At 45.6% G+C, this 23582-nt stretch overlaps 1 protein-coding gene across 22 annotated transcripts in view; it reads left to right on the top strand.

Moving 5' to 3' along the window:
- The window catches only part of celf5a (cugbp, Elav-like family member 5a), a 167558-nt gene that overhangs the window by 122579 nt on the left and 21397 nt on the right, over window positions 1-23582 (top strand). For 13 of the 22 annotated variants that reach the window (XM_076277040.1, XM_076277050.1, XM_076276910.1 and 10 more), the window contains 2 exons: window positions 18228-18356; window positions 19917-19996. In XM_076277040.1, coding sequence (XP_076133155.1) covers window positions 18228-18356; window positions 19917-19996 — 209 coding nt within the window. The remainder of the gene's footprint in view (window positions 1-18227; window positions 18357-19916; window positions 19997-23582) is intronic. The other 9 variants (XM_076276916.1, XM_076276984.1, XM_076276932.1 and 6 more) reach the window with 1 other exon arrangement.

Consider the following 23582-nt stretch of genomic DNA (forward strand, 5'->3'; position numbering starts at 1 on the left):
GTGTTTGGAGATGGCTTCTGACAGTCGGGTCACTGCTGATCATCTGGCTCTGTTAGGCGGACGGGCAGGAGCCGATGGACGGCTACGGAGAGAGAGAGAGAGAAAGAGAGAGAGAGAGAGAGAGAGAGAGAGAGAAAGAGAGAGAGAGAGGCCCCTGCCTCTGCTCGCTCACTTGCTCGTTCGCCCGCTGAAAATAAACACGTGTACACGCTGGAGCAAGCCGCTCTCAGATCCTCCAGCAAATCCATCAATTAGCCGCAGATGTGATCTGCATGGGAGATTAGGGCAATTTAAGCATGGCGGGGGAAAAGGGGGCCTAATCCAGTCTCTTATGGGTGCTCCGCTTTTCAATTTGCACTCCAACAGGAAGAGCAGATCTGAGACTCAAGGGTGTGTTGAACAGGGGTGGAGGGGCGGGGATGCAACATTTTTTTTTGCATTCACATCTGGGCAACCTCCATTTCACAGAGCTGCTTTAAAAATATTGTGATAATAGAATGGCTAGTAAAAGTTTATTTAAAAAAGTTTAAATAAATGACAAGAACAAGACCTATAATAACAACCACAACAATAATAATAATATACATAATATACATAATATACATAATATACATAATATGCATATTGTTAATAATAATAATAATAATAATGATGATCATGTTAATAATAATCATAATAATAAAAATAATGATAATATTAATAATGTTAATAATAATAAGCATAATAATGTTAATAATAACAATAATAATAATATTAATAATGTTAATAATAATAATCATAATAATGTTAATAATAACAATAATGATAATAATAATGTCAGTGTAGATACTGTAGATAAGCCAGGTATATACTGTAGGTCAGTCATAGCGTGAGGGACATGGGAGGCATTGATGGTGATTGAAAGCAGCATTTTTTCCCGTGCAGCGTTGCCTCCACCACGTCAGCTTGCGTTTAGTTTCCCGTCGGATGCCTTCAAGAGCCAAGGAGAGAGAGAGAGAGACAGAGAGAGAGAAAGCATGCATCTCCAGCGGCGAGTCAATCATTCAGCTCTCACGGAATGACCTCCTCCTCCTCCTCCTCCTCGTCTTCCTCCCTGCGAGACAAACAGTGCTTGGCGCCCATGAAGCCCGCCGATGAGTTTCACCTAAAGCAAGGCCTCGCTGCGCATTTCGCCTGTCAAAACTTCAAGTAACACAAACAAATGTGTTTGTGGGAGGACAGCAGAACCTTCTAGAGTGGGGGAAGGTGGGGGTCACATTCAAGAAAGCAGAGCTTGAGCTGTGTTGTTCGCACCTAGATGACACAGGAAATTAGCTTTTATTTTTAGCCGAAGCGCATTCTGAATCGCGGCTTAGCGGCAAAGTGTTTTGTGAAGCCCCTGTTTTAGCTTGTTGACATGAGAGAGAAGATTAGCGGGATGACTGAGTCCAAGTTTGCCGCGTTCCTAATATCAGCACTACAGGTTGGCAGATGGTGGGAACAGTTAGGGATCTCATTAGACCAGCCAAGTGACTAGGCTTCATTGCAAAATCTTTCATTAAAGATCCATGGCTTGTGTAACACACACACAGCACAATATTAGACAAAGTCAAAAGAGAGAGATAAATAAGATTGATGGTATTCAACTATGGATGTTGTCAGTATACTTAGCATGGAGACCCCCACCCTTCCCCATCCATCTCTCTCTCTCTCTCTCTCTCTCTCTTTCTGTAATTCTTTCTCTCTCTTTTCTCTGTGTTTCTCACTTGCTTTCTGTGTGGGTGTTGGTATGTGTTTGCGTGCTGACATGGTGTGTTTGTGATAGTGTAATGGGTGTAGGAACCTCGCGGAGCATAGCAAAGAGGATTGCAGTGGTCACGGAGAGCATTTTGTACAGTTTGCGTTATAATTAGCTGAAATTTGTTCAGCACAAATGCACAGCCATGTTTTTTTTTTCTTCCCCCCTGCATTTAAAATTAATAAATTTTCCTTCCGTGGAAAGGCATGGATGTTGATGGCTTGGGAGGAAATGTGGGGGTAGGGTATGTGTGTGTGTGTGTGTGTGTGTATTTGGGGTGAGGGTCTCGGTAGAAGTGCCATGTTAACATTTATTTAGTTTGTATTATCTCTAATGACAGAAAAGCTAAATGGACCATAGTCTAAATGGATGAGGAGCGAGTCTCGGCATGGCAGCCTCAAGTCAATATTAATGTTTTATGGGTTTTTTAAAAGACACACTAAATGAAATTGCATTTATGGTTAAAAGCAAAGGAATAATAACCATCCATGTCATTATAAATAATGATATGTAGAGGAGGAGTTCAAGCCTGGCTAGTTAGTAGGTCAGGAGATAACATTAGGCTCAACCATGTGGAATATCACCTCTGTAGATCTGCCAGCAAACCTGAGATTTATTTAATTAGCCTTCGACAGCTTTTCGTCTTAGCAGACACCTGGCTGATGTTGATGGATTCAGTATCATATGTTCAGCATCAGAGCAGCACTGTCATTTTCTCCAACAATATTTGTGTTGCTACCAACAGTGAGAGTCGGTACTGTTTAAATGTATAGCCATTTATGAGGTTGGGCTGCCTGGTATCTACAGGGCCTGTGATCGACATATTTGCAGAGCAATTGGCAGCTCCATTATATGAAGTGATTTATTTATTTCCTTTTTTTGTCTCTGGTGAAGGTGGCGTCAGAGATCCCGGTGAGGAATCAAATTTGCGGGGAGAGAGAGAGAGAGACGGTGAATTTTTTTACAGAGCAAAAATCCAAACTATTTACAGGGGCATAGCAACCGCACACAGCCGCTTCGGGCCCTTAGGGCACCATGCACTTCAAAATAAGCTTTAAGTCTCTTTGATGTTTGCTCCAAATCTAAACACATTTCAAGTACTCCTGCCTTTTGGCCAAGGACAGATCTAAATAGCTCCTTGTTATGGGGAAAGTTAGTATGAGCTACGCAAAAATCAACATTTTCTTGTGAGCAGACACATTGGCATTAACGCGTAATGCAACTGGTATGCTCGGCTTAGGGCTCTCCTGGGATCTTAATGGTATTTTGGAGGAGATGGAGGTGAAGGGGTGGTGTGTGTGTGTGTGTGTGTGTGTGTGTGTGTGTGTGTGTGTGTGTGTGTGTGTGTGTGTGTGTGTGTGGTGGGGTGGGTTCTGTTGTGTTTGATGGAAGATTTGTTGCCTTTCCCCTGATGAGCGCACACGAATGTTAGGATTCATTTTGGCATGAAAATTAGCTTTCCTATAGAGACATTACGTCTGGCACACTCATCCTGCTCAATGGATCCGATATGATGGAGAAAACGTTTTTCCAAGGCAATTATACGTGTTTTAAAACATCTGCCTTCTCGAGCTTACAACCCACCTCCTTACCTAAACACACTCTCTCTCTCTCTCACTCACATAACACACACACACACACACACACACACACACACACACACACACACACACACACACACACACACACACATTCCTTTTTTCCAATTGGTGCTGTGTGGTGGTGTAGCAGTGCTGCCTTCTGCATGACGAAGCTGCTGTTGTTTCGAATCACGTGTTATTTGTTAGACAAGATAACGACTCTGGTAGCGTACACTGCTCATTGCACCTCTCAAAAGCTGAGAGGCAGGAAATTGCCAACTCCGAGGGCTTGAGCGCCAAGACGCGCACACTCACAAGTGACAAGAGGGTGCCGGTGGCATACGCAATGCAGGCATCTTAACAAGGAACCAACGAGGTCCTCTACAAGAACAGCAAGGACTCCTCCACCGCACTTGCAGGTGTTGCACAAAAACATCGGCCTGCGCGGAAATTATACAGGCAAGTTTCCGCGTGAGTATTGGGGTCACAAATGGTGGTGCGCATTGAAAGAGGAGCCATCTCATGTTTAGAAAAGGAGAAAAAAAAAACCCAAGGAAAGCCGCCCACACAGAGGCCCTAGAGACCTTAAAGCGCTAAGTGCCAGACAGATTTACAAAGAGCGCACTTTACAAAAGAGAAAATAAGAAGTGATGGCTGCTGAACTGGTGTAACCATGCTTTTCAGGTCTGCCCGGAGAAAAGCCGCGTAGATAGAAATAACATTTCACAATCCCCCGGACCTTGATTTTCTTTCTCTCTTCTTTCACTCCTATCACTCTCTCACTCTCTTTTTTTTTAAAGGAAAGGAAAAAAGTAAATCCAGAGTCTTTCACGCTTCAAAAGTTCTTTGGCCTTTCCCATTCCGTTCTCACCACATCACCCCCCCCCACCCACCCCACCCCTTCCCGTCCATTTTCTTTCAGAGACACTTTGGGCGCAGAGGTCTCCTGCCTTTGACAACAGATGGCTGAAAACCGTGTTTGAAGATAAAAGTGGCTGAGACACAATAATCCATATTTTAGTCGGGAACATGAAGGGCCCGGAGAGACGCGTGGCAAAGCGTCAGTGTTTTCCAACGCCTGCAGGGTCCTTCCCAGTGGCCCCTGCTGTTTTTATGCCACATCGCCTGGACCATTAAGGAGTCATTTGATCAAGGCATTTTGGCACACATGTTTGAAGCAACCATTTTTTTTTTCCCATCTATCGGCTTTTCGTGATGAGACGAGAAAAAAAATGTCTTTCATCGTGTGTTGTATTCTGACGCCTTTTGGTCCAGTGGTCTAAAATTGTGGACCAGTGGTCTGAGATTCTCCCCAACAGTAAGAAGGAAAAAGAAGCTGTTGACTTTTGGCGAAGAGGAAAATGTTGCATATTCGGTACACGCTGGGTCGGTCTTTAGTAGATGCTGATCAACCATGGCAGACATTGATTTCTGCCCACCCCCCCCCTTCCCCCCTTGGGTGCAGGTCGTTTCAGCATTGGAGTTATTGAGTTGGCGTTGGCCCCTTTATGCAGCAGCAGAAACTGCAGCAGATCAAAGAAATGTACTTCTCTTGGATATTTTTCACTTCATTAGGAGTCTCTGTGATGATATGATCCAAACAGTATGCGGAGAGAGAGAGAGGCTTCGGAGAGGGCTGTCTCTCACCCCGTACCTTTCTTCCAGCAGCCCTGGCCTTTGATAACAAGCTCTCCGTGGAAGACACAGCCGAGGAGTGTTTCTTCCTCGGGAGCCTCAACCCGTAATCCCAAGGCTCCAGCATTTGGGGGTTAAGGCTCTCTTAAAGGATATGGGAGTGCGTATTAATCACGGGTAACTCCATGGATCAAGGGTTTAATTTACCCTCAAAGAGGATGTGTGTGTCAGGATCAGACAAGCAAGATTGTCACTTTGACATTGCCAGTGATGGATGGGTTTTGCCTTTGGAGGAAGAAGGGGAGGCTGCTATTGTTGCAGTCAGAATTCTTTACCTTGTGCTCACATTGATTTCTCTAGTTACCTCAGGTCAGTGGTGGGAAATTGAATTGGAAATTGTAGGAAACAGGGGTCTATTATTTCTTCTTCTGGTGGCATTTATTTTTTCCCCCTCACCGCATTTCAACAGACAGCAGAGAAACTAATGGGAATAGCCGTTACTGTCAGGACACACTTTAAATGACTGCTCTGACTTTGGCTTTTCTAATAACATCGTCCTCCAATGCGAAAGGTTACATTCACCCCTGTGGTTTTAGAGCATATCATTATGGGTTTATTAAAAGGCCCCTCCTCTCTCTCTCTCTCTATCTCTCTCTCTCTTTCCATGGAGAGACTCATGGGAGCATCGGTACTTGTGTGTTAAAAAGGCACATTGGCTGTGTTTGGCCGGATGGCTCACTGGGGTCCTCTGCCAGTGGGGTAGGAATGAGGTGTTAGTTTATTACCGGGGCAGTGCGGGGCGGCGCAGGGCCGAGGTGTTTATGGGCACCCAGCAGGGATGAGGTGCTCAAGCATAGTGTCATCTCACACATGCATTTTTATTGCAAATCTCTCTCTCTCCCTCTCTCTCTCTATTTCCATCGTTCTCTCATCTCTCTCTCTCTCTCTCTCTCTCTCTCTCATTCCCTCTCTTTCTCTCAAACACTCACACACACACACACACACACACACACACACACACACACACACACACACACACAATCACTCTCTCACACACACACACACACACACACACACACACACACTCTCTCTCTCTCTATCTCACTCTTGCTCTCCCTTACAGACAGACATATACACACTTTCTCTCTTTCACACATGAACGCACACAAACACACACACTCAAACACTCACACACACACTACCCCTTTGTGTCAGAGTGTGAATAGCAGCAGTTTGAAGTGAGACTCTTTGGACAGAAGGCATATAGGATTCTGTTTATAGTTTCAGGGATTTTTGGATTTTTCAATCCCTCCCCTCCCCTGCTGGCTGGGAGATTTATTCTTTATCTATTTTATCTGCAATGCAAATGTCCTTCATTCTCATTTTCCTATTTTTTCCCTCCTCTTTACAATTAAAATCACCCAAATCAAATGTTTGTCCGAATGATTGTACGAAGAGCAATAAGTGCATTAACATGCAATTGTTGCGGTGGCAAACCTCAAGGATTTAGAGGGTGATCATGTTTTATATTACATGTATTGATTGAACACTGGAAATAACTCAATGTGGATTTTAACCCAGTGGGAAATAAACTTGCAGTCTAATGAAAATGAGTATTGAGCATTTCGCCTCTTGTTTGTGCTCAGCTAAAGTAGAATGAGGCTGTAGGTGCTAATGACCCACTGGGTTGACCTGAGGAATTTATAAAAATGTAAATGATAAAGCTGTAAGTTATTAAGTTTGGGGAGCATGTTTATGAAGCAAATCTAGGCAGTGCACTGGAACCTGATATACACAATGAGACCTTTGAAGTATTATATTTCACACAGTGAAACCTTTGAATAATCATGTATCTTTTAATGTGAATTTTATGAGTATGTTACTTACATACTCCAAATCTACCTACCTTCAAAATCTTGCCATCACCAAGAGTCTGAGAGAGCCTCATGATTGTACGCTCTGCTAAGCACTTTGTGTGTCTGCACTATTCACCCTCAGTAGCTTAAGTACCATGTTTATCTCGCCATCCCGTGCAAGCCACTCCTCTGCTCCGTCTGCTTGCTTGCTGAAAACTTTGATGTCTGATTCACTGAACGCGTTCCTCTCACTGGCCCGTACAGCGTGACGACAGTGAGGAAGTCCTGTGTTATTCTCCTGAAGGCTTCTCTGACGCGTCCCTGCAGCGCTGTCTCTTTCAGCCTCCATCTCCCTCCTGATTTCCATGCGCTGTGAGACACTCGAAAGTCTCCACAATGCCTCCTCTCCTCTCCTGGGAGCCTTAATTGACAAGTGTGTACAATAACTAATCAGCTGCGGAGTGACTGGCCTTTGAAATGATGAATTGACTCGACTCATTTCAGATAATCCGCTGCGTTACCGAGTGAGGGAACGAAGCGAACGAGGTCCCGGATCCACCGGCGGAAGCGGAAGATGCGGGCGGTTGCACTGGCTTGTGCAATCTGCTAGTCATTTTGTTCATTTTTTTGTAATCACACAGGCAGACATATAGTACAAGTGCATGATAATCACACACACACACACACACACACATGCAAACACACACACACACACACACACACACACACACACACACACACACACACACACACACACACACACACACACACAGAGACATGCACATGCCTACACACATACGTACATGCACACAAATGCAGCCATACACACACAATCACGTACATACACTTATACACAGTAATAATTTGATAAGTCTAGAGGGAGCAAAACTACCCTCATGAAAAAGGCAAAACATTCTGAATACCTGAAAACCTGGTCAGTTCAGCTTTTGATCAGAGCTACAACAATGTTGGGCGTAAAACTCTACAATTTCCTTGTAGCCGTTTCTGTAATTAAGGACCTTACACAGAGATGATGACTTGCAGCCTGCCTTCAGGTTTCCAGGCCGCCGAAGATGTATGTAAAAATATTCATGCTCTTCGCATGCAAAGTTTCTTTGCCATTTAGACTCGTAATTAGATTAAGGTGAACTAAGATAGGAGAAATCTCACGCTCAGGTTGGAGAAAGTAGGGCATTCGGGGGGTTTGGGCTTCATCGACAGGCCCCCTGGCAGAAAATGTCACTCAGAGAGGCAGAGGAAAGAAACAGAGACAGCCAAGAGAAAGAGAGAGAGAGAGAATAAGAGAGAGAGAGAGAGAGAGAGAGAGAGAGAGAGAGAGAAAGAACTGAGGCAGAATCTCTCCTGGAAGACTAGCCCAACAAAGGGGAAGAGAGTGGCGGTGGTCCCCCACATGTATATTTCATCACACGATTGTGATTTTTATATTATTTAACCACGGTTCCATATGGCGCGTGCTGACACGACACTTCTGTGCTTGCTCGCACAAAACCCTGTGGTGAGGGCGGGTGTGTGGCACTCTGCTTCCTTGTGTGCATTAAGATCCCTCACGCTTGCATGCCTGCAAACACACACACACACACACACACACACACACACACACACACACACACACACACACACACACACACACACGGACACACACGGACACACAGAGGCAGCTAGCCCAAAGGGAGTTGTTATGCATACATGCGCACACACACACACACACACACACACACACACACACACACACACACAGAGCTTGAAGATGGCGCTTGACTTGAACTCTTGCACCACAGCTAAATATTTTGAATAGCAGTGAAGTCAACCAGAGTGTCTGTCTATTGCACAAACTAATGGATGCACTATAATTGTGTCATATTACATATTCGTCATTTTCTCCCAAATCACATGGATGCACACGTGAAACACCACACACTAAACTGCACTGCCACCAAGGCGGTCCACAAGAATGAATGCAGCTTCGCATAGCTCTGATTCAGGTCACGATGACATCCATATCATTTAGATCGCAAGTGTTTGTTTTGTTATGACAACACATAATCAAAGCAACGTGGGGGGTCTGAAGGCGAGGCCGCGTACATAAATGACAACCCATGAGCAATTACGCTCATCGCTGCTGATGATTTGGTCAATAGATAGATAGTTATTCCGTTAGATATCAAGCAAAACATCCTGAAAATGAAAACAAATGAGGCTGTCAAGGCTGTGGGATGAAGCAAGCGAGGCTGAATGAGTATTGGCCTTCCCCTTTTTCTCTCTTCAGCACACACACACATACTCACTCACACACATGCACACACACACACACACATACTCACACGTATACACATGCACAAACATACACACACACACACATCCTCACACAGATTCTGTCTCTCTCTCTCTCTTGCTCACTCTATCTCTTTTCTCCTTCCTCTCCCTTCCATTGTCTCACTCCATCTTCTTCTCACTCTATTTTCTCTCTCCCTCTCCTGCTCCCTTTCTTCTCTGTCTCACTTTCTTCTCCTCTCATTTCTCTCTCTCTCTCTCTCTCTCTCTCTCTCTCTGTCTCTTTGTCTTGCTCTCTCTCTCTCTCTCTCTCTCTGTCTCTCTCTCTTCTCCTTCTAATCCATTTTTAATAATGAAGCTAAGAGCAGGTCTGTAGCTGAGGGATTGGAGCTTCCTTCGCCCCTCCACCTCTCGCCCATTTAAAAAAAAGCCTCAGGTCGGTCGAGAGTGGCGAACAGGGGCCATTTCTCCAAACAGACAGAGCCTGACCCACTGGACGGTTTCCAGGGGGAGCGGGGGGGATCCTGGCGGCCGTCACTGGCTGTCCGTGGAGACGGCAGATGCCCACCCCCGCCAGCATGGAGGAAATGGGTGGGTCTGGTTCGGACTGGCCCGGTGCTCGGCGTGCTGTGGAAACCAGAGTCTGCCAGCTCAGTGCCGTGTCATGTGTGTATGTCTGTGGAGGTGCCACTGCCAGACTATAACCCACTTACTGAGCTACAAGATGTGGAATGTGTGTGTGTGTGTGTATATATATGTATATATATATATATATATATATATATATATAGATAGATATAGATAGATAGATAGATAGATAGATATGCTACATACTATAGATAGATAGATAGATAGATAGATAGATAGATAGATATGTTACATACTATATATATATATATATATATATATATATATTACGTACAATAAGTGCATGTGGTTGAGCTTCATTTTGCATCGATACTTTGTAAAGAACAGTTTCATGTTAATAGTTATGGCTAGTTTCATGTAGATAGTTATGGCTAGATAGTTATGGTGTTATCCCCTCTGCACAGTCAACAAAACCCGTTTAGCCAAGGTTGACCTCTTCTCTAGCATGGCCACTGAATGGTTTGGGACTAAACAAAAGTGATTGTGGCACCTGGTCAATAGAGTCCCAGACTAGCCAGTGGTCTCCTCAGGGACCAGTGTCGTATGCTTTGCATGTGCTAAAGGTTTTTAGCACTTTGCAGAAATCCATTATGTCCGCTGTAAGGCCCGTTGACAGCAGCCTGCCAAAGTGAACAGTAGGCAGCATCCTCACTGCATCCGGAGCATTAACACCCGTTTTTCCAATACGCCTCACCAATGCACACAAAGGCACAGCTAGGAAATCACAGTTTGCCAGGGTTTTTTTTAGGCCAGAACTGGACTCAGCCTTTAGCATGCTTATACCTGTAAATGAAATAGCAAGCTGGGCGGCTATTATGAAATTTACGGAAATAAACCGCACATGCTTTTAAGGCTTAGGGATATATTTATGTATTTGCAGGTTCGCCTTATGCAGCATTTTTTTTCTGGCCTGTAACTGTTAACTCCGCAGTTTTTGAGCAGCTTGTGTAAAATACGCATGGCAGATACATATTCCACCTTCGTCAAGGTCTGGGCCATGGAGGTCGTTGCCACGGTGAACCTGCTTCGCCCACCACCTTCCCACGTCACCGCCTTCCCTCCTGACGGGCGCGCTTTCTCTCCGTCAAACGCGGCCGCCGGCGAAACGATCCTCTCCCACACGGGACCGGAGCATGAAGAAGCTTACCGCTTACTCTATCCTACTCTCTCTTCCTTCTCTCTTTCGATTTGACACTCTTGCTCTCCTCTCCGGTCGGAGCTGTAATTTATGTCTGACTCTGTCCGTCTGCTACTTTCTTTCACACTCTCTCCGGGTCCTCTCTTAACTCCTCGAGTCGAGTTGAGTCGGAGCACAGCCAGAGCTTATTGCTGCTCTGAGGAGTTTCAGTCCCAGCGGGACACAAAGCGATCTTGGCCTTACCTTTATGAGCGATGCACAAGGCAGCACGTTACACATAATGCCTGTTTGGTGTGGCTGTTTAATGAACTTTGTTGTATCTTGCTGTAGTCGATTTCGTCCTTCAGAAAGGGATGGGGTGGGGTGTGTATTTGTGTCCATGTGTGTGTGTGTCTGTGTGTGTGTGTGTGTATGTGTGTGAGTGTGTGTGTCTGTAGTTGTGTGAGTGTGTGTGAGTGTGTTTGTGTGTTTGTGTGTGTGTGAGAGTGTGTGTTAGGGGGGAGTTAATTACTTGAGAGCAACCGCTGCATGAAGGTAACTCATTAGCCCCGCTGAGATCATCACAAGGTAACAGGAGGGAGAGGCCGGTGGAGGCGATCTGGGGGGTGCAGGGCATGTGTGTGTGTGTGTGTGTGTGTGTGTGTGTGTGGTGGTGTGGGGGGGGGCGGCTACAAGGGCAGTGGAGCAAAGGGGGGAGGGTTGTTGGGGGTGGGGTGTGTATTTCACCTCCAACCTCATGAATCAGTGTCAACGGACCGATGAGAAAATAATTAAGAAACAGACAGGAACGCCGTTAAATACCGGCAAAGGTAAAAGTTGTTACTGTAACGTTACAGAAAATGTGGCCGGGACATAACACAAGCGCCAGCAAATGGAAATAAGGTTGGGTGGAGAGTGAGAAGAAAAAAACTCTTCACCTTAAGTGATGCCAAAAGGCTTCACAAAATGGCATTATAAAGGCAGACAATATAAATAGCACCGCAATATTGTAAATGTTTATATACTGTGCGCGTAGACGTTGCACAGCAGTTTCAGGATTTATGGCTGCCGGAGTAATATGATGAGACCTACACGTGGCAGTGAGTCATATTTCACGTTTGTTATTGCGTTGAGCGTAAATTTGCCCAGACACGTATGGTGGAGATAAAATATTTTAAGCAATTTCGGCATCTATTATTTCTCTCGCCCACAAATTCCGCGGTGTCCAGGCCAGGCACCATACCATCACTTTACCTGAAACGCTCACGGAGCCTCTAAGAGATGATGACAGGATCAGTGTAGCTTGTGGGAAATTTCAGACAAAGCCAAATGAGACAAGACTTGTAAATATGTTTTGGGTTTTTTTTTTCCCACGAGAGGGAGATGACAGCGCAGCACAGAGAAATGAACATAACTGTTAAATGATTAAGCAAAATGTTTTGATTAAAATTACAACTATTGTTGGACAGAACAGGGGAAGCTTAGCTTTGCTTGGCCTCCAGGACACTAGACGAGATAGGGTATAGTCCAGTAGTGGGTAGTCTAGTCTGTAAATAATAAAATACTGTTGGGGTGTTTTTTTAAAGGGTTTATTGTTGAGGCCACAGTGCCTAATATTCTAGGGGAGGCCATGAAATCATTAGATAGAGCAAGCAAATAAAATCAGATGGTGTAATGCATTATATATCAGTTCCTGTCATCGCGCACACACACACACACGCACACACATACATACATACACACTATCTGATGCCATTTTCTCAAGCTTTTACGATGGAACTATGACATGTGTATCACGTTTAGTGCCGGAGGGAACCCCCACCCTGCGTATGCTGTGTGGACTCGCTCTGGTCCCTGCCTCTGCGGCAGGGCGTGTTGGACAGGATGATGTAACAGTTTGCCATACCCTTTCCCACACTAAAGTGTTTGTTTGGAGGAAGTGTACTGAGTGTGTGTGTGTGTGTGTGTGTGTGTGTGTGTGTGTGTGTGTGTGTGTGTGTGTGTGTGTGCGTACATACTGTATGTGTTTGTCAAAGTGTTTATATATGTGTGTATGTATATGTACTGTATGTGTGTCACTTTGTGTGTGTGTGTGTGTGTTACTATGTGTATTTGTCTGTGAGTGTGTCTATGTATGTGTGTATGTATGTGTACTGAATGTGTGCGACTGCGTGTGAGTGTGTAAATGGGTTAGCACATAAAGTGGTCGGGGACCTCTGTGATTCGGTTTGCCGCGTAAAAGACTGCCGTGCTAAAGCAGTGTGGCCCTATAACGTATCCCTGAGGGCCGTTTAGCTGAAGGATGCCGCGCTCCACTCCACTCCGCTCCACTTCGCACCGCAACGCGCCACACCACTCTTATCACAGGCACTGAGAAGGCCACATCCTGGCGTTCAGGCTCATGATGACTTTAACACGGCCCCTGTCGCCACGCCAACCGAACAAGAAGCTGTCACACACGCAGGGGATGATGAAACTTGGAGAAAACCGGGGAGACGTGATAGAGGATGCCGTTGCCACGTCAACACTGTTGCTGGGTCAGATTCTGCCGCTGAAGTGGCCAATCCCAACTTTTAAAGACTGTAGTAACAACGGAACGGTGAAGAGGAGGTGTCCTTTGCTGTTCCGTTATAATATTTTTGCTACTTTCACTTTAATTTTTTAACAGAATTGTCTTTCTGAAGCTTGTGGTGTTAATTTATAGACTCGCAGACATTGTCCACGGGATGTGCAAATGTATTTCTGACAGCATGAACAGAATCAATAGTAAACCCAAAAATACTTTCTCTTTCCAAAGTATGCGACATCACTGCTTCCAGAAAATAAAACCCTCGGTGGATATTGTCATCGTCTGAACGTAGTTAGATCACTGTATAGCATAAAACTTTGTTCTATGGTTAAAAACAAAAAGCAAAATATAGCTTAAAGTAAACCCCCCTAGAATCCTTAGAGGTTGTTCCAAGTTTGTAACACCAACACAATCCTACCCTGCTATACCCCCAACTGTAAAAACACAAGGCGCAAAAAAAAAGAGAGAGCAATTATTCCGGGAGAGATCTGGCAACGTCAAGTCTCTTAGTGCTGCTCAGCGTTCCCTGCCAAAGCCTTCTTCTCCTCTCCTCTCCTCTCCTCTCTTCTCTTCTCTTCTTCCTCTTCTCCTCTCTCCTCTCCTCTCCCCACCAGACACACCGACACACACAACAGCCAGCAAGAACACAAGCGTCTCGAGCCCAGAGCTTATACAACAAGCTGATCTCTCTCAGTATTGCAGACACAGCTATATATATAACATATGTAATTAAATGGATTAAATTCTACTGGCTAAGCATTCCGATCTCTCTGGCGGTTTATTAAAATCTCTCGCTCTCCCTCTTCTCTATAGGGGTCTGTGTGGTCAACCTTGTTGTGTTGTTGTTGTGGTGGTGTTGCGGTTGCTCTACGGAGGAGCATTGTTTGCTTGCTCGGTTATTGTATCACTATTGGAGCCCACATAAAGGGGAGGGGGGGGGGGGCAGGGGGGGAGCCAAATTGCTTGGTATTCCAAACTACAGTGCAGGGTTGGGGATAGAGAACGAGAGATATCAGCAATACCACACAATCTCTCTGTGGTCATCTCTTATCGGCTCCCCAAATGAGTGGACGTGGACGGCCTTCACACAGCACGGCCCTGGCTGCAAAGCTCCATAATTTCCTTTAATAAATGTATCCATTCATTATTTTTGTTTAGTTTTGTTTTTATCACGATGCTAATACTGTTCCTAATTTGCCCTTATCTCTGAGGCTGACAGAGGAATTCACACTGGAGCTGGGAGTGGATTGGGAGATGACCCGGCTCAGAACCCCATCCCCCCCTCCCCTCCCCCCTCCCCCTCCCCCTCCCTCAGCCCTTTATCCCCAGCACCAATGAAACATGACTGACAGCCCGATGTATGAGTAGTTGTCATAGCAACCAGCCCCTTTCTCTTTTTCTCTTCGTTCTCTCTGGTGTGAGCCTTCTCTTTCTCTCTGTCCATCTCTCTCTCTCTCTCTCTCTCTCTTTCTGTCTCCACTACTGCTGTCACTAGCATTCGGCTGAAAACAGAGCAGACTGGCTGCTGTAAGACACACACGTAGAAACTCACACACACATACACATGCACAAACACTCATATGCAAACACAAACACAAATACACACATACACACTTATATACACACAAACACTCACACAACTACACACACACACACACACACACACACTAGCACACACACACACACACACACACACACCCTTGTAGCCCTCCCCACACAGGACAGTGATTTACCAACTCCAATGGCATGCCTTCTTCATCCATCCTACCTTATCAGGAGCTACAGGCTCTTATGCAAGCCGCTGCATGGGCTGCATTTTTTAGAGAGCCACACTGCAAGGTTCGCCCTGGCATCGGCATCAGCTGCGTCTGAGATATATCCAATTGCTATTCAGGGGACGCCTTATCTGTTTCACTGTCAAAAATAGCCACCCCTGGGATTTAATAAGGGGGCGAGCCACCATAACTCTCAAATGTTTTAGTCGGCAATGAATAAGAATGATGCACTTTTTTTTTTTTTGTTGTTGTTTTTTAAAGGGTCTGTTTTTTTTTTCTTTCTTTTTTTTTGTTAAAGGAACCTTGAGCATTTTCCATGGTAATGAAGCAAGGAGTAAACAATGTCAGAATAATATTCAAATGCAGGAGCTGATGAAGGATCTCCTCTCTGTGATGGGCGGAATAGGGGAAGCCATATAATTATACATGCAGGCTACTTTGTTTCAACATACAGTGGCAGCACAAAATAGCTCCACGGCCATAACATCTTTGTTGGGTAGCGACTGTGAGGCACTACAAATCCACCTTCAAGGCCTTGCCTTACAGCTACTGTTATATGTTGTTGTGTCAACACATAGTAACACAAATACTCTCATGAGCATGCGGATCTTTATTAAAATCATCCAATGTTATCACGAGAGAATGTGTACTCTTGTGTATGCAAGGGTAAGATGTAGTAACAGTGATCACAAAGAGACCACCGTCTATGGAGTTTCCCCCATGCGGCTCATTAATTATTGAAAGTGTTTGTGTGTGTAAATGTGTGTGTGAGGTCTACGCTAACAGAGACTACTTCATGTCAAGGGCCATAGTCCATCCATAGCTCAGGTCTGGAGATGGTGCTTAGTTCCTGCTAACCAGCCCAAGCAGTCACTCCTATGAGGGTCTTGGAGATGATGAGATGTGTGGTTATGTATTATTTAATTTCTTCCTTCAACAACACTTGAGACATTCATGTTTGGCACCAATGAAAAAAACAACACTTCTCACACATGCTCATGCATGCAGTGTTTCAGTGAGCATATCCCACAGATGCAGGGGCTGAAGATGTGTGTTAGCGAGCTTCTAATTAGCGTCCTCCGGCCTGAAGCATTCTGATGCACAGTATTGGTTTATCCGTGATAGGGTGCGATATTGCTTTATTCAGCTAAAGGCTGATTTCCTGGAAGTGCGATCTATCAGCGTCTTGGACAGCTGCAAACGTTGTGTTTTTAAAGAGGTGGAAATACTACCGGCGGTCTACGGACGGTATGAATATCTGAGAGCGCGTATGAAATTCATATAGGTCAGCCGCATGCATTAGTCCTGCCAGTCAGGCTCACCGTCATCCACATCCACTCCCGCATGCAGGGAGACACAAGCACGACCGGCTAAGGAACCATAAGTAGCATAAAAGAGGCCAGAAAAGCTGAATATACCAGTGGATGTGGGTGAGTGAACGAGAGAGAGGGAGAGAGAGAGAGTGCATAGATTTGCACATGAACACCAATACCCCACCTAAGAATTCATATCCCCCTCAGGGAAGGGTTGAGGGGAAAAAAACATGGGACCATCTTGGCCTTTTATTTTCCAGTTCAGGGCTTTCCCTTTTTTGCAGATAAATGCTCTCCAATCCACCATGACAGATGTCACAATGAATCTCTTCTATTTTGATACGTACCCTCTGATCCTGCCACAAACAATAAAGAGTGTGCGGCAGGGCCGCTCCCTCCCTAGACAGCGTTCTGACACTCGTGATTATTTTAAAGGTGCATCACAGGGCAGTATCGAGCAGCCAGCGAAGTGGACGGGGGTGGACGGGGGTGGGGGGGGTGTGGGGGACACAGGCTCGGGGCCTGCCGTTCCTGGTCGGCCATGTGGGTTAATATCAGCCGGGTGTGGGTCAGCTCTGTGCTCGCAGACGCACGCACAGGAAGGCAGAGAGGAATATGAAGAGGCTGTCAGCTGGCACCAGAGGCGGGGAGCCAGAACTGCGCCGCTGTGCAGGAGAAAAGACTGTTTTATGTTCTGTAGCATGGCTTCAAGTCGTGTCGTTTCTGTTAACATGACATTACTCATACAGGCGTGTGTATACACACACATACACACAGAGGAAGAGGAGAGAGACACCTACACACACACACACACACACACACACACACACACACACATAGATTCAGACACACACAAACATCCATTAATGCTGCATATCAGGTCAAGGTAAGACCCACTTCCTTTGACATGGTTCAATACTACACTTACTGAAAAGTCAGCATTCCCCAGGCAGCCCAACAGTGCTATTGTTCACCGAAGAGCGCTGAAATATTTCTTTGCCTATACTGAAACTACTGGATCAGCAGCAATTAAGCATAGTCTGAGGGGAGGAAAAAAGATTGAAAAATAAATAGCCTGCATTCAGTAAAATTGTAGGTCAGCAGTAGCGGAGTTGCGGGAACGCCCTAAAGGCTGTGTGCTGCTGCGTGGTGCTGTGCGCCGTGCGTCGTGCGCGCGGATCTGAGAGACCACTGCTTTTCATCAGGCCCCGTTGCCTCTCGCCGTTACCTACGGGGGAGGACCCGAGCGTGGCAGCTCACTCACACAACCCCCAGGCCAGAGTACAGCAGCAGCAGCGGCGGCGGCGGCAGTAGAGGCAGCAAACCCAATTATCTTAGAAATTAAAATGAGCAGACTTGGCATGGGAACAATGCTCTCTGACTCAACTCCAAGAGCTAAATGGGGCAGACAAATACAGTTGCCATTTTCATGTACCGGCCACAGAACACTGAGTACTACTTTCGGTTGGGGTGGGAGGTGGGGTAATAAGATTCCTTGTCTACTGATTGGTCAGGTCTGATTGTGCTGAGCATTGGAGATGTGTTTGTGTGTGTGTGTGTGTGTGTGTGTGTGTGTCTGTGTCTGTGTGGGAGGGAGGTGGGGGGGGGGGGGCGGTCAGGGTATTTAGCGACAAGTGCATCACATTCCTGTTTCTTTTGTTCCAGAAGACAGGAAGCTGTTCGTGGGGATGCTGAACAAGCAGCAAACCGAGGAGGACGTGTACCGTCTCTTTGAGCCCTACGGAGTCATCGAGGAGTGCACAGTGTTGAGAGGTCCCGACGGGAACAGTAAAGGTAGGATGCAAAGTCTCAAGGCCCCTGGTTTTATATAGTCATGGAGTAGGAGGCGTGCAATGTCCTTATATTATACATTAATAAAAACATGGAGAAGCCTAAAGAGTCTCTTCCACCAAATGTCGGATGTCGGATGTCAGATTCGGGCCAATAGTTTTTTGTATATTCATTGTGCAGTATTGTGTATTAAACAGACTTTTAAATTAAAACAGACAGAATACTACAAGAGCAGATCTCCATCAAGGCCCTATGACTCTTGCAATGCTAATGAAAGTGAAAAATGATTCTTGGATATGCCAGTGGTGCTGATCTGCTCTTAAATGTATTGGGTTCTTTGACCCATTGTACACCCTTCCACCAAGTTTCATTAGAATTGGCCCAGCAGTTTCTAAATAATGCTACTGACAGACAGACAAAGAAATAAACCACACTGAAAACATAGCCTTGCTGGTGCAGGTACAGTAATAAAAGATATGCAATATGTAACTCTTGAAGGCACCTTGAAATATCCCCTGTTTCAAGCAAACACACAAACACTCTCTCTCTCTCTCTCTCTCTCTCTCTCTCTCTAACAAGCACACACACACACACACACACACACACACACACACACACACACACACACACACACACACACACACACACACAGTGTGTGTCTGATACATTTATTAGCAAATCAGCACTGCAACTACCAGTACAACTGGCAACGTTATGTGCACGGACATGCAGCCGTGCGCAGAGGGACTCAGGCATCTCTCCAGCCAGTGTTTATGGAGCCTGTTGGTGAAATGATTCCTGGGGCCGAGGGACCCACTCCCTGGGTCTGCCTTCAAATGTAGTCCACCAGTAAAACATTTTCATGTCAAAACAATTCAGACATCCTGTGTTGTGATGAAGTGAGAGGAAAGAGCTTGTGATTCTGTTGGACCAGCTTTCTTGTGTATCGTCATATTACATCTCCACTGCCCCCCACCCCACCCCCTTGCCCTTTTCCCAAAACAAATCGGCTGTCTGTCTTTAGTGTTGCTTTTAAGATGCATAAAAAAACCATGATCGTGTTTCTCAATTTGCAGGTGTGATCTCAAACCCACACTTTGAGACTTAAGTTGATTTGTGTTTATCTTTTCCCTATTTTGTTATAGTTGATTTGTGTTTATATTTTCCCTATTTTGTGTCCCTGAGGAGTTTTAGACATACGACATGCATAATGAATCTGGAAAGTATCAATTATAGCATGTTTTACATGTAATGTGTATAGACAGACACGTGGTGCTAAATAGTGTCGTTTTTCTGCTCCATCGGTGCAATCTGTAGCAGAGCCTACAGCACCCGGAGCCCGGGGTGGAACAGCCTGCTGTGCAGGGGAGGGCGGGGGGTAGTCTCGTCTCCCCCCCATGTTTTGACGAGCTTCTCCTCACATTGTTTAATAATGGCTCCCTGTGTGGATCTGTGTGTGTGTGTGTGTGTGTGTGTGTGTGTGTGTGTGTGTGTGTGTGTGTGTGTGTCTGTGTGTGTGTGTGTGTGTGTGTGTGTGTGTGTGTGTGTGTGTGTCTGTTTCAGGCTGTGCCTTTGTAAAGTTCTCCACACACGCCGAAGCGCAGTCTGCAATCAGCGCCCTGCATGGCAGCCAGACCATGCCAGTGAGTACCCTTCACTTTCTCTGGATACGCCCAGCTTCACATGCAAAACACACAAACAAACAAACATCTCGCCCCCTGCCTCTCTCTCATCTCTCTCTCTCTCTCTCTCTCTCTCTCTCTATATATATATATATATATATATATATATATATATATATATTCCTTTCTCTCACACCTCTCTCCATTTAAATATACTGCACACACACACTTGGAATAATGATATCTGTGTTAACGTCTGTGTTATTATTACCTGTTTTATAATGCCACACAACTCCAACATGTCTTTCCTATGTAAACAAAGCCCTAAACATAAGCAAACAGGTCCAACTCCAAAGCATCATCTACATTTACACAGTCAAATCAATCCTGGAGCTTTATGTATTGCACAAGCTTCCAGCCTGGTCATTATATAGAGTGTCGGTTGAATAGGTGGATTTCTATATGAAGTCTCTTTGTGGCTCCTTTTGCAAGGCCTTTCCACAGCCAGTGTGCGGCTCCACAAAGCTTTCTCATTGTGCATCACAGGGCTGACTCATGCCGACCCCAGAAGCTGGGCAGAGCGCATTATTCAGAGGTTTGAAGTGCCCTCTGCATTCAGACCTCCCTTTGTCTGACCGAGTCCTGCAGCACAGAGAGAGAGAGAGAGAGATAGAGAAGAGGAGGAGGTGGGGATGCAGATGGGAAGAAAGAAATGAGAAGAAAGAGATGCAAAGAGAGGGGAGAAGAGGAAGAAAGTGCACTGCCTATTGAAAGAAAAAGAAGAAGAAATAGACAGAGAGAGCGAGAAGGGGACAGAGAGAGATAAAGTGAGAGCGAGAGAGAGAGAGAGAGAGAGAGAGAGACCTCGTAAACCCTCAGATGTGTGTGTTGCGGGACCACGTGAGTGTGTTATTTATGGGCGGCACTGGTGCGAGTGTAAACAGGAGGCTGCAGAGCTGGGCTCTGTCATTAGTTTCGGCACAACCTTGAGGTCAATATAAGTGCAAATGACTCCGGGACAGTGGGCAGGCCCCTGAGCAATGGCACATTAGGAGTCCCTGCTCCTCTGCTCTTCTTCCCCTATCTCTCTCTCCACCTCTTTCTATCCCCCTCTCCCCTCCTCACTCCTCCTCTCATCCCCCCCTACCCTCCCCATCCCCAGCCTCCCGGGATATTAGGCAATAGACTTGTTTACTTCACCTTTCACCACATCGGCTGGTGAATTATTCATTTGCGTATAAGCGGGAGAGGACCGGGAGAGAGCGAGAGGGAGAATAAGAGAGAGAATGAGGGGGGGGGAGAGAGAGAGGGAGATAGAGTGGGGAGAACGAGTAAAGAGAGGGGATGGAGACGAGAGAGGGGGTAGCGAGTGATGAGGAGCGTGTGACTGGACAGGATTTATCTCCTTGTCTGGTAAATTGATTATAAAAATCGTATCAGCGTCTCATCTCGGGCACGCCGGGTTCTGACCCGTGTTCTGACCTCCTCTGCTCTCTCTCTCTCTCTCTCTCTCTCTCTCTCTCTCTCTCTGCTGGTTTAGCAGGGCCATGGGCCCGGCCTGGACAAGCGTGCTTAAGAGACCAGTGCTGAGACAAGCTACACACAGCACAACAGCATTACCATCGCTTGCCTGAGGGTTGGAAATAAAACAACTGTAGCACCAAAGGGAATAAAGCAGTCTTGTTTCGGAACACACTAACCCACATGAGCACTCCTCTCAATGGAATGTGTGCTAAATATCTAAAAATAAAGTCTTCGAGTAGTATTCGACTCCAGTGGCTTTGCTTTGTGGGTTATAGAGAGGCCAACAATAGCTAGCAATGGTCACAGGACATACTAACCCATATAAGAGGGCTTTATTCTGTCGAGCATGTGCTGCATAGCAAGAATAAGACAAAGAATAGCATCTGAGTGCTATAGTTTTGGTTTGTGAGTTATAGGTAGGCCAGCTGTAACCAGCAAGGACTAACGTCAGATAGAGTGAAATAAATTCACATCCTCAGATTTAGTTGTGCAGGGGACTGAATGTAAACACAAGAGCAGCAATATATTTGTTCTATTTTGTATATTTCTATATTCACGCATATATACAGTGTATATACGGTATGCATGCATGCACATGCAAGCTTGCGCCTACGTTTCCCCTCTCCATCTCTCTGTCATGTGCTTATACAGCCATGAGTATAGGTCAAAGATCCACTGACTGATCTTATTTTCCAGCTCGCAGAGCTTGGGGTGAATATATTTGCGTTTTCTCTCTTAGTGTGTGTCTGTGTGTGTGCGTGTGTGTGTGTGTGTGTGTGTGTGTGTGTGTGTGTATGTGAAGGGAAGGAGTGGGCATGGAGTGTGTGTGTGTGTGTGTGTGTGTGTGTGCGTGTGTGTGATGACGGTTCAGATGAGAGATCTTGACAGGTTCAACATTCCACACACGCATTGCACGCCGTCTCCTCCGTAGACCTCAAACGAGGTCTTTGGATGCTCCGCAATTAAAAATTTAAATGGCCACCGCTGTAAAGCAAATTGCTAGGCTTCAGGAGGTCCTTGTAGAAGGGGTCACTCCCAGGACAGAATAACAAGGAGAGAAGGTGGGGGTCAGACCCATCGGGTCTATGTAGACAGCCTCATTTCCACTTCGGTTGCAGAGCGCAAACGCCTCAGACCAAAACCAACGCACTCTCCGACTATCTGATATTGAGATCTGCTTGCCAGAGAGAAACGAGTTCACTCCATTGTCCCCATGGAGGATATGTGCATTTCCATCTGTGGACAGCCCACAAGAGAAAATGCTGATCTGATAGTATAATAATAATAGAATATATGCTTTTCCCCCGTGCGCCTACATGTAAGATGTGCTATGTTTTATGTAGACAATGACATATTATGATCTTAATTTCATTTCATTAAATGAGGTTATTGCAAACTCAGCTTTAAATGTGTACGCTCTCGAGTTTGAGCTTAAACTCAGCCTCCCTAAGCATTTTGCATAAATAGGTTCAAATAAATTAATCCGCTGTTTTTTTTGTTGTTGTTGAGAAGAAACATTAGCATAGGTTATTTACACATTTGCTCTGCTGCTATTTCTTATTATTGCTTGTGTGTGTGATCACAATATAGTATTGGGCAGTGATCACATCCCTGCCCAGCCTGTCGGTAATAGGCTCCAGAGGGAAGCTCGGGCAGACGGGGTCTTTGTTCCTGTGACAAAAACGAAGAGACAGGGACACCACTGAGGCGCTGGCCCGGTGACACTTTAGTTTGTTCCAGGTTTTACGAGTCACAGGCACTTATATAAGACGATGGCAGGCGCTGGGTAATCCAACCTTATTACCTTATTCTGGCATAATGTGCACAGACAGATGTGTAGCGTTAAAGCAATATCAAATATATGGCTTAGTTTGCAGCTTTATCAGACGCTGCTCACACATGGGTCCACTGCTTGGAAAGGCACCAAGGTTCCCCTGCAATGGGACTCTCGTAAAAGAGAGACCTCCCTTTGATTCTGAGCCTCTCTCTCGCTCACTCTCTCTTTCCTTTTTTCCTTATTCTTTCCCCCACTCTTTTCCTCCGTCGAACAGCTGCACATTTTATTCCCACACTTTTACTCCCC

The sequence above is a fragment of the Alosa pseudoharengus genome, unplaced genomic scaffold, assembly GCF_046254945.1.
Source record: "Alosa pseudoharengus isolate Yale_2024_CS ecotype anadromous, Long Island Sound unplaced genomic scaffold, YU_APseudo_1.1 YU_APseudo_1.1_scf_11, whole genome shotgun sequence".
Taxonomy (NCBI): domain Eukaryota; kingdom Metazoa; phylum Chordata; class Actinopteri; order Clupeiformes; family Clupeidae; genus Alosa; species Alosa pseudoharengus.